The sequence below is a fragment of the Benincasa hispida genome, chromosome 1 (genome assembly GCF_009727055.1).
Source record: "Benincasa hispida cultivar B227 chromosome 1, ASM972705v1, whole genome shotgun sequence".
Classification (NCBI taxonomy): Eukaryota; Viridiplantae; Streptophyta; class Magnoliopsida; order Cucurbitales; family Cucurbitaceae; genus Benincasa; species Benincasa hispida.
In genome coordinates, this window is record NC_052349.1 from 78243006 (window position 1) to 78256362 (window position 13357).

The window sequence follows — 13357 nt, forward strand, 5'->3', positions numbered from 1 at the left end:
CAAAATAAGAAACAAAATGTTAATGTAAAAATAATATAAATAAATAAACAAATTAATTTCTTTAAGTAACGTAAAATGCTTATTTATTAATTTAAGAAAAATGTTAAACTTTGTTTAAACGGAAATTAATATGATAATCTATCGACGCCAAAAATGGGAATGAGCAAGAGAAAGTGCAGGACACGGCAAAGAGAAGCGCGTGAAGCAAAGAAAGACGGTCGGATGACTCAGCTCCTCCTTTCGGCTTTATAAGATGATGATGTTCATGATGATGATGATGTAATATATGTATGTATGAATGTATGTATGATGGGATGGTGAATGAACTTAAGAGATTATTCTTTTCTTGCTTTGTCACTCCACCGCCCGTTCTTTGCTTCATTCAATCCTCATCCAATTCTCCTCAATTTTTTCCATCAATATTAAATTTTCCCTATCAGATTTCGAACATCAAATCCAAAATAAAACAAACCCATTTTTTCTCTTTTCTTTTTTTGTATTTAATTTTATCCAATTTCCCCATTTTTTGCTTCTTCTCGTTGTACGAATTTGCAAAAGCGGAAGCTTATTAAGACAGAAGAAAACCCATTTTAGTCTCTTTCTCTCTCTCTTTCTCTTTCTCTCGCGCGCTCTCAGAGAAGAACCTTCTGATCGTGTTCCTCTTCTTGGTAGCAAACCAAATCTTTCTGTCTTCATTCTCTTCTCTTACGCAGGCTATCTCTCTATCTCCACTCCGCATTTTGTCTTCTTTACTCTCTCTTTTCCAATTCCCAGGTGGGTTCCATTCCAATTCCAATTCCCTCTTCTCGTTCTTCTTCTTTCTTGTCTTTGATTCGTCTTTTCTGTGTCTAAAGAAACACTCAATACCTGTTCATTTCTTCTTTTCTTGTTTGAGTGTTCTTTCTTTTCGAATTCTGTTGTTGTTGCTGCTGTTGGGTCTCTTATTTTGCTGGTTTTCTGCAACTACTTGTTGATAATTTGTAGGGAAGTGCGTGTAGTGAACTGGGTCGGGTTGTTTTTCTTGTTTGTCTTTCTCTTTCGATCGGAATTGGTCTTCGCCTCTTAAAGTTGTGGTGGATTTTAGCTCACAATGCTTCTGTGCGAAGAACTTAGGGTTCGTCCCAGATTTTGATTTCCATCTTCGAGCTATGTGGCATTGCTTATTAGTGAATTCCTTTGTTTCAATGGATTTTTGCAGCATGTTCTTTTTGTTTCTTTGTTTCTGGCATCGTTTTGGATACTGATTGTTGTTTGACATTACTTGTAGGGAAGAAAAATTAGGGTTCTTAACATTATGAATTTGTCTGGTTTTTGTTCTGTTCTTTATTATGTGGTGAAGCTTATTTTCTTTTTCTTTCTTAGGGCTTGATTTTGTTCGGTTGAGCGTTCAAACCCAGAGATGCATATGTTTCTTCAACTGGTGGTACTATGGTAAAACAGGTACAGGACTCTGACCATAATTCTCCAACCTTATAACCTTAGGGATAAATTTGGATAATTGGATTGCAAATTCTTGATTTTTCTTCTTCTTTAATAATAATAATAGTAAATAAATAAATAAGAATCTGGTTCTCAGGTTTTGTGATTCTTTTGCTTTCATGTTATGCAGGATTGTGACCATTTCAATTTGCCACGGATATCACGGAACGGCACAGAAAAGTATCAGATGGCTAGTGTATTATATCATGAGGATAGTTTATAATTTCAAGTTATTACATGTTAAAACAAGGAACTAGTATAACTCATGCGGTTCCTTGTTTATAGAAGTAATCGTTAGAGAGTTTTTGCTGATGCTGCTGTCAGCTTATTTCCGCTCAAGAACTTGAACAATAATTGAATTCAAATAAATTCTTATTACATGGGTAATAAGCTTGGAAGGAGGAGACAAATGGTTGATGAGAAGTACACAAGGCCCCAGGGGCTTTACAACCATAAAGAAGTGGATCATAAGAAACTTAGGAAACTCATACTTGAATCAAAGCTTGCGCCATGTTATCCTGGAGATGAAGAATCTGCCTCTGATCTTGAAGAATGCCCTATATGCTTTCTGGTTTGTCATCACTCTTGGGTTTTAAAGGCTCTTTTTCCTTTTTCCCTATATCTGGATGGCTTTGTCTCATTCATTTTTTCCGTCTGGCTCTGGTGGATTAAAATATTAATTGTCTACATAGCTATAGAAAGTTTAACAACACGCTCTCGCTCTCTTTTTCTTGGAACGGTTACAGGAATTTAATCGTTTTTTTATTTCACTATTTCTTATGTTGTGAGTTCCTTTGTTAAATCTCTTTCATTTTCCATATTTTTTTAGATAACAAATTGAAATGTTATAGTTCATCTGTATTTTTGGATGTTGTAACCTCTTCTTTTCTTTTCTTTCCTCCTGCCTTTCAGTATTATCCGAGTCTCAATCGATCAAGATGTTGCATGAAAAGCATTTGTACAGGTACAGTGGGATAAATTTCACAAATGATTTATGATATGAATTTCATTTAGTCTGATAAATGTCCCTTCTTTTTCCAGAGTGTTTTCTACAGATGAAAGTTCCAAATTCTACCCGGCCTACACAGTATCCTTCACCATGCATGTCATACCTCCATATATATAATATGCTTTTTTAGTTTACTTTAAAGCTTTACTTCACCACTGGCATGCTTGTATATCTTAACTTGAGGAGATGTCCTTTTTGCAAAACCTCAAATTATGCTGTGGAGTATAGAGGTGTGAAATCAAAAGAAGAGAAGAGCTTGGAGCAAATTGTAAGATTCGATAATGTCATATTTGGTATTGTTATTTATTGGAACTAAGGGGTATCTAAAGCTCCTATCCCAATTGAAACCTATGATTAAACAACATTTATTGAAATTTCCCAGGAAGAACAGCGTGTTATAGAAGCAAAGATTAGAATACGGCAGCAGGAACTTCAGGATGATGAGGAAAGAATGCAGAAAAGACATGAATTAAGTACCTCTAATGCTGATACCACTGTGGAAGATGGTGAAGACAGCCCTGCAGCTGGTAGAATTTTACATCATGCAGGTGTTTTGTATTTGTGAAATCTTTTTCTGACTGCTGAGAAATGTTTATAATCCTTTATGCGCTTCATTTTGGCAGTTCCATCTTCTCAATCTCCTGCCGAAGATGAGGAAATAGTTGGCTTGCAAGATTCTTGTATGACCCAAGTCAGACCGCCACCACCTCCTATTCCTATTAGAAGCAACAGGTTCTTTTTCGTTCTATTCTGATTGTGTTTCTGTCAATTAGTGGACAGGTTTGCCATTAATGTACTTTCATTGATACCTGTGCCACTAATAGAGATGTTCTCTGCTAATAAGTTGAATGGTCAGACTTGCGAGAGAACTCCTTTATATATATCTTTCTAAAAAATCAAACCCTCTTGTTCTTCGACATCAGTTTTGCATACACAAGTACATTTTGATTTGCTTTGCTTCAAAAATGTTTCTGCAAGCAAATAATCATTCTCTCTCTCTCTCTCTCTCTCTCTCTCTATTTTAACAGTCATTAAATAATTTCCACGGTTCAATTTAACTATTTTGAGCTCTTTTAAATGATTTTCTACCAAACATTGCTCTCCCAGAAATTGTGACTAGTACTCGTTGCTTGATTTTCTTACATACATTTTGGACAAAGAATAAGTTAGTCAGGTTGATATAAAGTTCTCTCCTTCTCTCGGAGTGTGTGGATATATACCCAAGCAACCAGGGAGTTACAAAGAAAGCTCTCTGGTATACTGGATTTTTTCCCCCTAAATTAAAAAAAAAGGTTAATTTCATTTATAGAGTTAGCTGCCCAAAATGGTCATACTGGAAACAAGTGATACCTAGCATGCTCTTATTATCACCAAATCTCACATAAAAGCTTATTTTCTTTCCAACCTCCCCAAATGTTGATAATAGAGAGGTTCCATAAAGCTTTTGGCTTTCGCCTATATCTTGAAAGGTTGGCCAAGGACCAGGATTGGAGAGAAGTAATCACTAGCAGCCAATGTTGGAAGGATGAATTCACACGTGAGCCACTTTCATCTGGAGGAAGGAGTTTTGTGATGTTAAGGAGATAGAAGATTGTTTTCTTTTCTCTAGCTTTATGCCAATAATTGGGGACTTTTGAGTGGGTAAGGATGATACCGATTCCACACACTTGCATTTGCAGATGACCTGAAGATTTAGTGTGGATGATGGGAAAAAACTACGGAATCAAATGATATTCCTAGATTTTTTTCTTGAAGGCTTTCAGCATGAGGACTAACATGGCCAAATCCATGCTAGTAGGAACTAATATTGATTATTGGGATGTATATGACCAGTTACCAGACTCTTTCTCTTGGCATTCCTGGCTAGTTACTTATTTGCTCTAGGGGTTTTTTTCTGGCGGAAAATATCGCCAACTCACCACTTAACAGATCTGGAGTCCGACTTTGGTAAACTTTCTTGGTCCTCAGAATTTACAATCTATCTCTAGCCAAAGTTGTGCAGTTGATTCCTGTTTGATCTATTCTGTTTACCTTCCTCATTTCCCTTTCATTTTCAAATGCCAATAAAGATTTGCAGTAGGTCATAGGCTGGAGAGAAGAATTGGAGATCTTTTATGAGTGTTGGCTTGGGGGAGAAGATAGTTGCCATCTTATTAATTGGATCATCATTTCCTTGCATTCTAATAATGGTGGTGGTCTTGGTCTTGTAGACTTTGGAAGCACATTGTTAACTCTCCAAATGGATTTGGTGATTTTCTGAGGAAGGAAAGAAGAGATGCTTTGGTAAAATATATTTGTAGGGCACTTAATTTAGTGGTTCATGGTTTAAGAGTAAGCTCATTAGTGGAAGAAACCACTGGGGTTTCTTAGGAAAGAAGTAGCAAGTTGGGTGGGTTTATTCTTGTGAGACTGGCTATAGTAACAAGATTTCATTTTAGAGGACTCCTGGATAGTAAGCAGTCTCTATGGATGCTTTTCTGAACAAGTGGTGGCTTAACAGCTCCAGAATAGTGCGGAAAGTGTAGGAACTACCTGATGGGAGAAATTTTATGGATCAGGAGTCTTTTAAGTGGCCTGGTTGTATGGATTCCTTCAGACTTTCAAACCGAACAAGGCTAAGGGATTCTGGAAGACGCAGTCTTGAGAATTCTAGCTGATATTCGGTGAAAGTCTATATTCTACCAGTTGACAGCTAGACATATCGTCTTGCATTAGAGTCTTATCAAAACTGTTTGAAAATTAAATGTTCCAACAGTGCTAAGCTCATTCATGTGGACAGTAGTATCAGTCTAAGAACTTGGAGGAAATACAATATTTCCTATTTGTTTCTTAGTGGAAGCATTTTGTGCAAAAGGAAGCAGATGACAGGCCCAAATGTATCCAGTAGCCCTGCACGAATAAATGTTGGATGAATCTCTTGGCATTTTATGGAATGAGCTAGTGCTTCCCTAGAAAAATTCAAGGTCTGCCTTGTGGTCACGGGGTTGAAGGAAAAGCCAAGGTCCTAGAGCCAATGTGGTGAAAACATCATTGCAATGGATTTGGAAAGAAAGAGACAGTTTTGAAGATAGATTCAGAGATTGGGAAGAAGTGTGAAGGTTAGCTAGACTTTTTCCAGACGTTTTTGCAATTATATTTTTATCAGTTCTTTCTGTAATCTTTCCCTTGGCTTTTTAGGGCTCTTTGTCCTCCTGTATTTCTTATAATTTCCACAAAAATTTCTGGACTCTCTCTCTGTTTGGGAAGGGGTTTGGGTGGGTAGAAAAGGAATCCCAAACCATCCATAGGGTTGCTGGTTGTTCAACTAGTTTCCTTATATTAAATGAAAAATCCTTTAGGGCCGTGGAAGAGTATCTTTCAAATGGAGAAAGCACGTCAGATCAACTCTGATACTTTTAAGTTTAATCATGTGATGTGAGGTACATTGTCAGTTAAGTATTTTTTACTGAAAAAAAGATATAAGCCTAGAATCAATTAAAATTCAGTGAAATATTAGGATTCTTCATTGTACTTAGCTTACCTAGGTGACAGAAACATTTGAATTTTCTTTGTCTCTTCATTTGGAAAGTTCAAGGGCTTTTAGAAACCATTAGACATGTATTCTTATAGTTAATACAAGCTGAGAATTTTATTTGTTTGTTTTTTCCCCTCCAGGAAGAGTCGTTTCTAGAAGTTGTTTTTATTATTTTGTTATAGAAAATTTTCTATTTAAGGTCTTTGGAAGTCATGTTCTTTGGGGACGATAAGGGGACATGAGACAGAAGTACATTTGCTGAAATCAGACTTTTTAAACCTAAATTTTGATTATTTTCTTATAAATTTGATCTATGGTCTTCTGATGATGGTAGGTTGTGGTGTGTAGTCCGAACTATATATATATAATATTGGATAAAAGCAACAACTTTCATTGAGAAGGAAATGAATACAAGGGCATACAGAAACTTTAGCCAACAAAAGGGGATTCACTAGAGATCTATATTTATACGTTGTGTCCTTGCTTTATGAGATGGTTTTTCTGGCTGGATTCTAACAATCTCCTATTTAGAAATTTCAGGGATGATGAATTTGACCTGGATCTTGAGGACATAATGGTCATGGAAGCAATCTGGCTCTCAATTCAGGTAAATAGCTCACCAATATATTGTAGAACTATTCTAGGTTTTTTTTTTTTTTTAAACCTCTTATACCTTTGGTGGAATTCTCTTCCCCAGTTTTTATTTTATGGCACTAGAGACCTAATTTGGTTCAAGAAGTAATACATGAAGGATCGTTTAAAAAAAAAGGTTTTATTTTCTCCACTGATGGAAAATTGTAACCAGAGATAATTCATAACTATCTTTAGGTGTATCATGTTACTTTTCAGAAAAAAAAAAGGATGATTCGTTATGAACAAGGGGTATTGACTTCCACAATGATGTCCGTCCTAATGAACTTTGTCATCTATTATATAATCTATGGAGCCTGAAAATTTTGATGACCTCTAATGAGGTTTGTCGTTGGTTTTAGTAGCTGAGGGAATCACGTTCCAATCACTGAGTAGGGTTTTTCTGTTATTGAATTGTCCACAATCATGGAAAAGTACACCATCAAGCTTCCCTAGCCTTGACAAAATTCATAGAGGATTCCTCCTCCTTCTCCCTTTCCTTATATCAATGATTTTCTTTTTCTTTTTGTAAATCATTGGACTCTGCGGGCAAGCTTATATGCAACTTTCTCAAATTATGAGAACATCTGCTAAACCTTACAGCATCTGAATTTAGAGAACGTAGATATATATATAACTATCCATTTCTAATTACAGAACTCCTTTGAGTAAGATCTTGATAAAGATGCTATTATATAACCATAATATCCCAAACCTCCTACCATTCCTACAAGTGTGTTGAGGAAAACTCTTCTGTTTCTGTCAAGCTGTATCTTCCAACGGATTGATCTTGTAGCACTGTGCCTAAAAGGTTTTGGTTTTCCTTTGAGGTTAATGGTACTCAACTCGACCCAACCCCAAGCATGAGAGACCTTGTGCAGACTGGGAGCTGCAGAGCAGGTTCCACCATGATCAAATGGGGAAGAGACAATCCTAGAACGGATGTGTAGCAATTCATTAAAATGCTTAGAATGGTTTGGATTTTTGTGTTGGCTATTACCATTCGTGCTGGTTCTGCCAAAGTAAAAACCGAATGGAATAACTTAACTCGAATGGGATATCTTTGAAAATATTTGTTGAAAAGATTCTTTGGCAAAACCGCTCTGCAAGATAGATTTGGTTGAAAAAAATGGCCACGGCCTTCTGACTCCAGTCTGAATTTTTTCCGAGAAAGAGAAGCATTCCGACATATTCATGAGTCTATCCCTTCTTGAAAGAACACTTGGGCATTAGCTTGGTCAGCACAGCATGCTGTGCATACTCTGAAGTTCTTGCTATTTGTAATTGGAACAATCTTGGCAACCCAAGGAGAATCAAATTAGCAAACCAAGGATCATTTCAAAATTTGGACCATCTTCTTCAGTGACTCTTGCAGAATATTTTAACTTTTTTGTAGGAGCCATGATGATTTTAACTTCCAACTCCAAATACACCTGAATTTACGACGTCCTTTCATTGGTTGGCTTAATTATTGTGGTTGAATTAATAATAGCTACTATCAAATGTTTGTACAGTGTGTGTTGAGTAGAGGACTTCCAAGTTTCATTTGTACAGAAGACATATAATGGGAGTCTGTAGCTTGAAAATACGTAATATTACGAATCTGAAAAAGAAGAAAAAGAAAAAGACAAAACTACTGATTTTTTTTATGCTTGATGGTTTGCCTACTGACTCACGTTTGAATAGGCTGTAGTATGGTTTTATTCGTGTTTACTTCATTAAACTGTATAAAAATTGAAATATTCAGGAGAAAGGAAGGCATAAAGATCCTGTTTACCCTGAGGCTGCTTCTTCTGATCAATATGCAACAGAAGGTCGATATGTCTCTCCAGCCACCATTCCATTGGCTGGAACATCATCATCCCCGTCTGGAGGTCTTGCTTGTGCCATAGCTGCTCTTGCAGAGCAGCAGCAGATTGGCAGGGGGCCATCATCCACTTGCATAAATGGAGATTCGCCTGTCTTCAACATGCTTCCTGGAGCCACGGAATTCTACAACAGGATGAACAACAATGTAGAAAACTATCCACCTGCCCAAGTCTCGATCAGTGCAGAAAATTATGCACCTGCACAAGTTTCAACAATCGATGCAGTACCAGACTGTAGGATGATCTTGACCAGAAATGGAGAGTGGAATCTAGACCATCAATCAGAAGAAGCTGAAGCTGGGACAAGCTACCCAACGTCAGACTCGACCGAAGATAATGGTACTGAATGTGCTTTACCTACAGCTAATGCAATGGATGGTGGAAACCAAGCAACAATGCCCATCATTCCTCAAAATTTTGAAGAGCAGATGATGCTGGCCATGGCTGTTTCTCTAGCAGAGGCTCGAGAAGTGTCTATTGGACCGGGGCATTCCTGGCAGGAATGATTGTGTGATCATATCTGAACTGGAAGATTCGATTGTAGTCAACATGAATATAACTGGCAGAACGTCGGTTGGCTGAACCGAGCTGCGAGCTAGGGAATGCAGACAAGGAGTGGCATAATGTTTGTTTGTTGAAAGGTGAAGGTGGCAACTCCTCTTCCCCCAGCCCCTCGGGTGAAAAAAAAAAAGGGAATACAAATTCTTTTAGTGAATTTAAAAATTTGGTGGTTCATTCAAGTTCATGGTTGGCAATATTTCTTTCTTTCTTTCTTTTTTTTTCCACCTTTTTTCAATATAAAAATGATTGAAATCTTGTTTGAGGTTGTGGAAGGCAGTTTATGGTGTTTTTCTAGTGCACTCTGTAATGTATGGGTCTTATATGTAAAGTATTTTTCTCCCTCCAATGTTCCTTATTAAACTTTCTTCAAAATAATATGTTGTCAACTTATCATAACAAACCTTTTTTCGTTTTTTTAGTATAGTTGAGGTAGAGGATTTGAACTACTGGTATTCATATGTTGGGTTGGATTGGAGAATTTTTCAAATTTAACCCAATTGTTTGGATGTTAAGTTTCTTCAACCCAAATAACTCTTATTAGAAAATAAATTCAACTCAATTCAATTATGAAACATTTGGGTTGAGTTGATTTAGGTTACTCAAGTCATTTATTTAAACTTTTGTTCTAAAAAAGGTAAAATGTTAGGGCTTGTTTGTTATGTTGGAATGGGATGAGTTTGGAATGGAATGTAATAAAAATTTCACGTTAAGCGTTTTGGATCTGATTTGTAATATCAATTTCATTCCGTTCCTATAGTTTTCAACCCAACTCACTTTCCCACTGTTATCATGTTTCACGATTTCATTTTCATTCCGTCCTTGACATAGCATGTATTCCAACATTTTTCTAATTCTCAATAATTCTTATTACATCCAGGTTCTCAAACAACTTCATAATGCGTAAACATTTTATTTAACTATTTTCATATATTGAATAAAAATTAACAACTCCTAAATTTTTAATAGTAAAGAAAGAAAGTTTCCAATTCAAAGATTGTACGGATTGGATTAAGTTGATCGGGTTTTTTTTGAGCCATCGAGTTTTTTGAAATTCCTATTCCAAATCTTGTGGTTTCTAACATATGTATATGTCAATTGAACTATACTTTAGTAAACTCTTTGACATCAAATATTAGACTTTTGAAATAGTAATTAAAGTATGATGCACATTATGTTGGGATTGTGTGGAGGCTATGGCTTCCCTTGATTATTATCCAAGAATAATTCAAATAAAAGAGAGATTGGAATTTGATGGAAGTGTAAAAGATCATATACAAGAAGTGCAAAAAGTAGAAAAGAACGAGTGGATGTCACTTACCCCGTGGCTCATCCTTTTTTAAGTTTTATCGCTCTCTCTCTCTCTCTCTCTCTCTCTCGGAGTGGAATTCCGCCATGGTGAAGCTTTGGGGTGTCTTGAGCCTTGTGATGGTGATCTTGATGCCGGCGTACTCCAAGTTTCCTCCGACTTGCAATCGCATCGAGTGCCCTGCCTACGACGTCATAGACTCCGGCGATGAGTTCGAGATACGGCGTTACAATTCCCCTGTTTGGGCCTCCACCGCTCCCATTCCCGATATCTCTCTCCGTGAAGCAACCAGAGCAGGCTTTCTCCAGTAATCCTCTACTTCTCTCCTCTCTTCCTAATTCCCAATTCTTTCTTTTTTATTATCTAATTTCCAATTCATTCCTTCATTCCTTCATTCGTATATTTTAGATTTTACTTCCTTCTGAGTTTGATGCATCCATTAGCTTTTCTCCAATTGCTCTTTCATTATTCATCATTCACCCATAACATACATTTCTTTCTTTTCTTTCTTTTGTCTCTTACTCTTCCTAATCCCTATTTTTTGTCATGTCTCAATTTATTCTCCATATGTGTAACCATTTAATTCACCCATAAAAATATTTAATAATTTTGACTTTCCTTATTTATTGATTTTTTAAATTAGACTAAATCCTTTCAATATTTAAATTACAAATAGTATTATTTTTTATTTTTAAAATCAAATCTATTTCTTCTCCGTTGAGTTTCTAGCTAAATTTAAAAAATAAAAACAAATTCTTAATAGTTATTTTTTTAATTTTTAAAATTCGACTTAGTTTTTTAAACCTTTAATAAAAAGTAGATAACAAAAGAAGAAATTTGGAGATGGAAGTGAATATCTATAGACTTAAAATAAAAAAATAAAAAAAACTAAAAACGAAATCGTTACTAAACGGGATTTAATTGTTAGGAGTTAAAATTTAAGACTAAACTGCAGATGGTAATTCAATTACAAATCAAAATTCAAGCACCAGATATGAAAACTTAAAGACATATAAACCCCAAAAAGAAATTTAGTACGTAATAACCTTAACATTTAGGAGTGAATTCTAGTTTCTTTCTTTCAGTATGGAGTTCATTTAGACCATGGAAATCGATAAGCTTCTGGGCTTGGGCTTCTCTATCTTTTGAATTCATTTTTTTTTTTAATACTATGGTAGTAGATGCTACATTTAATTAGTTGAGAATGATATAAGGAGTAAGTTGTCACAGTAAGTATAATTCGGCGGTAATAACATGTACTCATCCCCTTTAAAAAACCATAGAGGGTAGGTAAATAGAAATATTAGAAATTTTTTCATGTTTGGTTAAGACACTGTATCATCAATCTAAAAGTTAGAGGTTCATATCTTCATTTCTAGATATTGAAGTAAATAATAAATTCATGAAGAGAATTGACTAGTTATATGGAGAAAAGTGAACTATGGTGGGAGGTTGAATTTTCAATTATGTGTTTAATAAATTCTTGATTTATTTGAAATCCTTATAAATTCACGAATCTACTAGACATAAAGTTGAAAGTTTATAATATCATTAGACATAAAATTCAAATTTATATTTAAGAGATCAATTAATTTATAAAGAAACACAAACTTAAAAATTTAGATGCAGTACTATATCTTCCACTGGAAAGAATTCTTTTTGTGCCAAATGATAAAAAGATATTTCATATTAAGATTTAGAGTGAATCGAATTTGTCCTTTTTAAGATTAAAGGATTTTAACAAATATGCAATTTTTGTCACTTAAAGGTGTTTTAGTCTACTAATGAGTTTGATGATCACTTAAACATCTTTATTTGCTTTTGATACTTTTTAGACCTTCATGAGTATTGCCTTAAATTTTTGGCATGACTACCTAGGAGCCCTTTTTTCCCTCTGAAATCGTTAGTTACTTCTATTTTCTAATAGATTTATTAGATTGTCTGATTTACTTCTTCCATTAGATTGTTCGATTACATTCAAGGAAAGAACAGTTACAACGAAAAGATAGAAATGACAGCACCGGTGATCACGGAGGTTTCTCCGAGCGATGGACCGTTTTGTGAATCGTCATTTGTCGTTAGCTTCTACGTACCGGGAGTGAACCAAGCAGATCCACCCCCAGCCAGAGGGCTTCATGTACAGAGATGGAATTCAACATATGTAGCAGTTAGACAATTTGGAGGGTTTGTTTCTGACGAAAACATTGGAAGTGAAGCTGCTGCTTTGGATGAAAGTGTTTTTGACACAAAGTGGGGTGCAGCAATAAGCAAGAGCCGTGGTGGTGGCAGTGGTGCTTCCATTTATACTGTGGCTCAGTACAATTCCCCTTTTGAGTTTGAAGGTCGAGTCAATGAGATTTGGTTCTTGTTTGATATTGAAGATGTAGCTGCAGCTCAGGCTTAGAAATAAAATTTAGTGTTTAATGCTAAATTAAAAACTTTTTCTCTTCTTGTTTATGACAAAATCCTTCAATAAAATATTAGGGAGTTCCAGATATTGATCTTTTGTTTTGTATGGTTTTGTTTTGCTTCACTATTCATAGGTTAGATTCAAATGTTTGGGTCTTTTTTAAGCCTTTTTTTTTTCTGGGTACAAATTATCCTAAAAGTTTGGAGGAGGTTTCAATCATGTGCTCTTAAACTTTAAGGATTTTCATTTTTACTCTTAAACTTTGGAATTTATTCTAAAAATACTTTATTAGAGGACTGTGGAAAGAACTAGAATACATATGTGACAGTATGTGAATTATTTTCTTAAGTTGGTGTGGCAACCATATATAAAAATTGCGTAAATGATTTTTTATGATATTTTTTGAGATGAAATAAATGGTAAAAAAAATATCTTAATGATTTATGTAGTTGCAAATATTAGCACATGTATACATTTTGATTCTTACACGTTAGTTTTCAATGAAAAAGATATATTTTTTGCCACAATTTCAAAGGTTAAAAATAAAATTAAAGAAGTTTCAAAGTCTAAAAGTATAAAT

General features: G+C 35.2%; 2 protein-coding genes across 4 annotated transcripts; both read left to right on the plus strand.

The window, feature by feature from the left end:
- The first annotated feature begins 360 nt into the window (after positions 1 to 360).
- LOC120089982 (E3 ubiquitin-protein ligase DA2L-like) lies at positions 361 to 9457 on the plus strand. 3 transcript variants are annotated; one of them, XM_039047449.1, is made up of 11 exons: positions 361 to 774; positions 985 to 1114; positions 1363 to 1440; positions 1610 to 2050; positions 2392 to 2443; positions 2521 to 2566; positions 2675 to 2756; positions 2871 to 3015; positions 3112 to 3220; positions 6534 to 6609; positions 8380 to 9457. In XM_039047449.1, the coding sequence occupies exons 4-11, from the start codon at positions 1859 to 1861 to the stop codon at positions 9004 to 9006; spliced, it is 1329 nt and encodes a 442-aa protein (XP_038903377.1). In that variant the 5' UTR covers positions 361 to 774; positions 985 to 1114; positions 1363 to 1440; positions 1610 to 1858; the 3' UTR covers positions 9007 to 9457. The 3 variants fall into 3 exon arrangements, with proteins under 3 accessions (XP_038903377.1, XP_038903369.1, XP_038903386.1); XM_039047441.1 differs by lacking the exon at positions 985 to 1114; XM_039047458.1 differs by lacking the exon at positions 985 to 1114 and having other exon boundaries at positions 6543 to 6609.
- Positions 9458 to 10338: 881 nt separating this feature from the next.
- On the plus strand, positions 10339 to 12866 carry LOC120090001 (heme-binding protein 2-like). Its single transcript, XM_039047471.1, has 2 exons — positions 10339 to 10674; positions 12330 to 12866. Exons 1-2 carry the CDS (start codon positions 10454 to 10456, stop codon positions 12769 to 12771), a joined length of 663 nt encoding a protein of 220 aa, XP_038903399.1. The 5' UTR covers positions 10339 to 10453; the 3' UTR covers positions 12772 to 12866.
- The last annotated feature ends 491 nt before the right edge of the window (positions 12867 to 13357 follow it).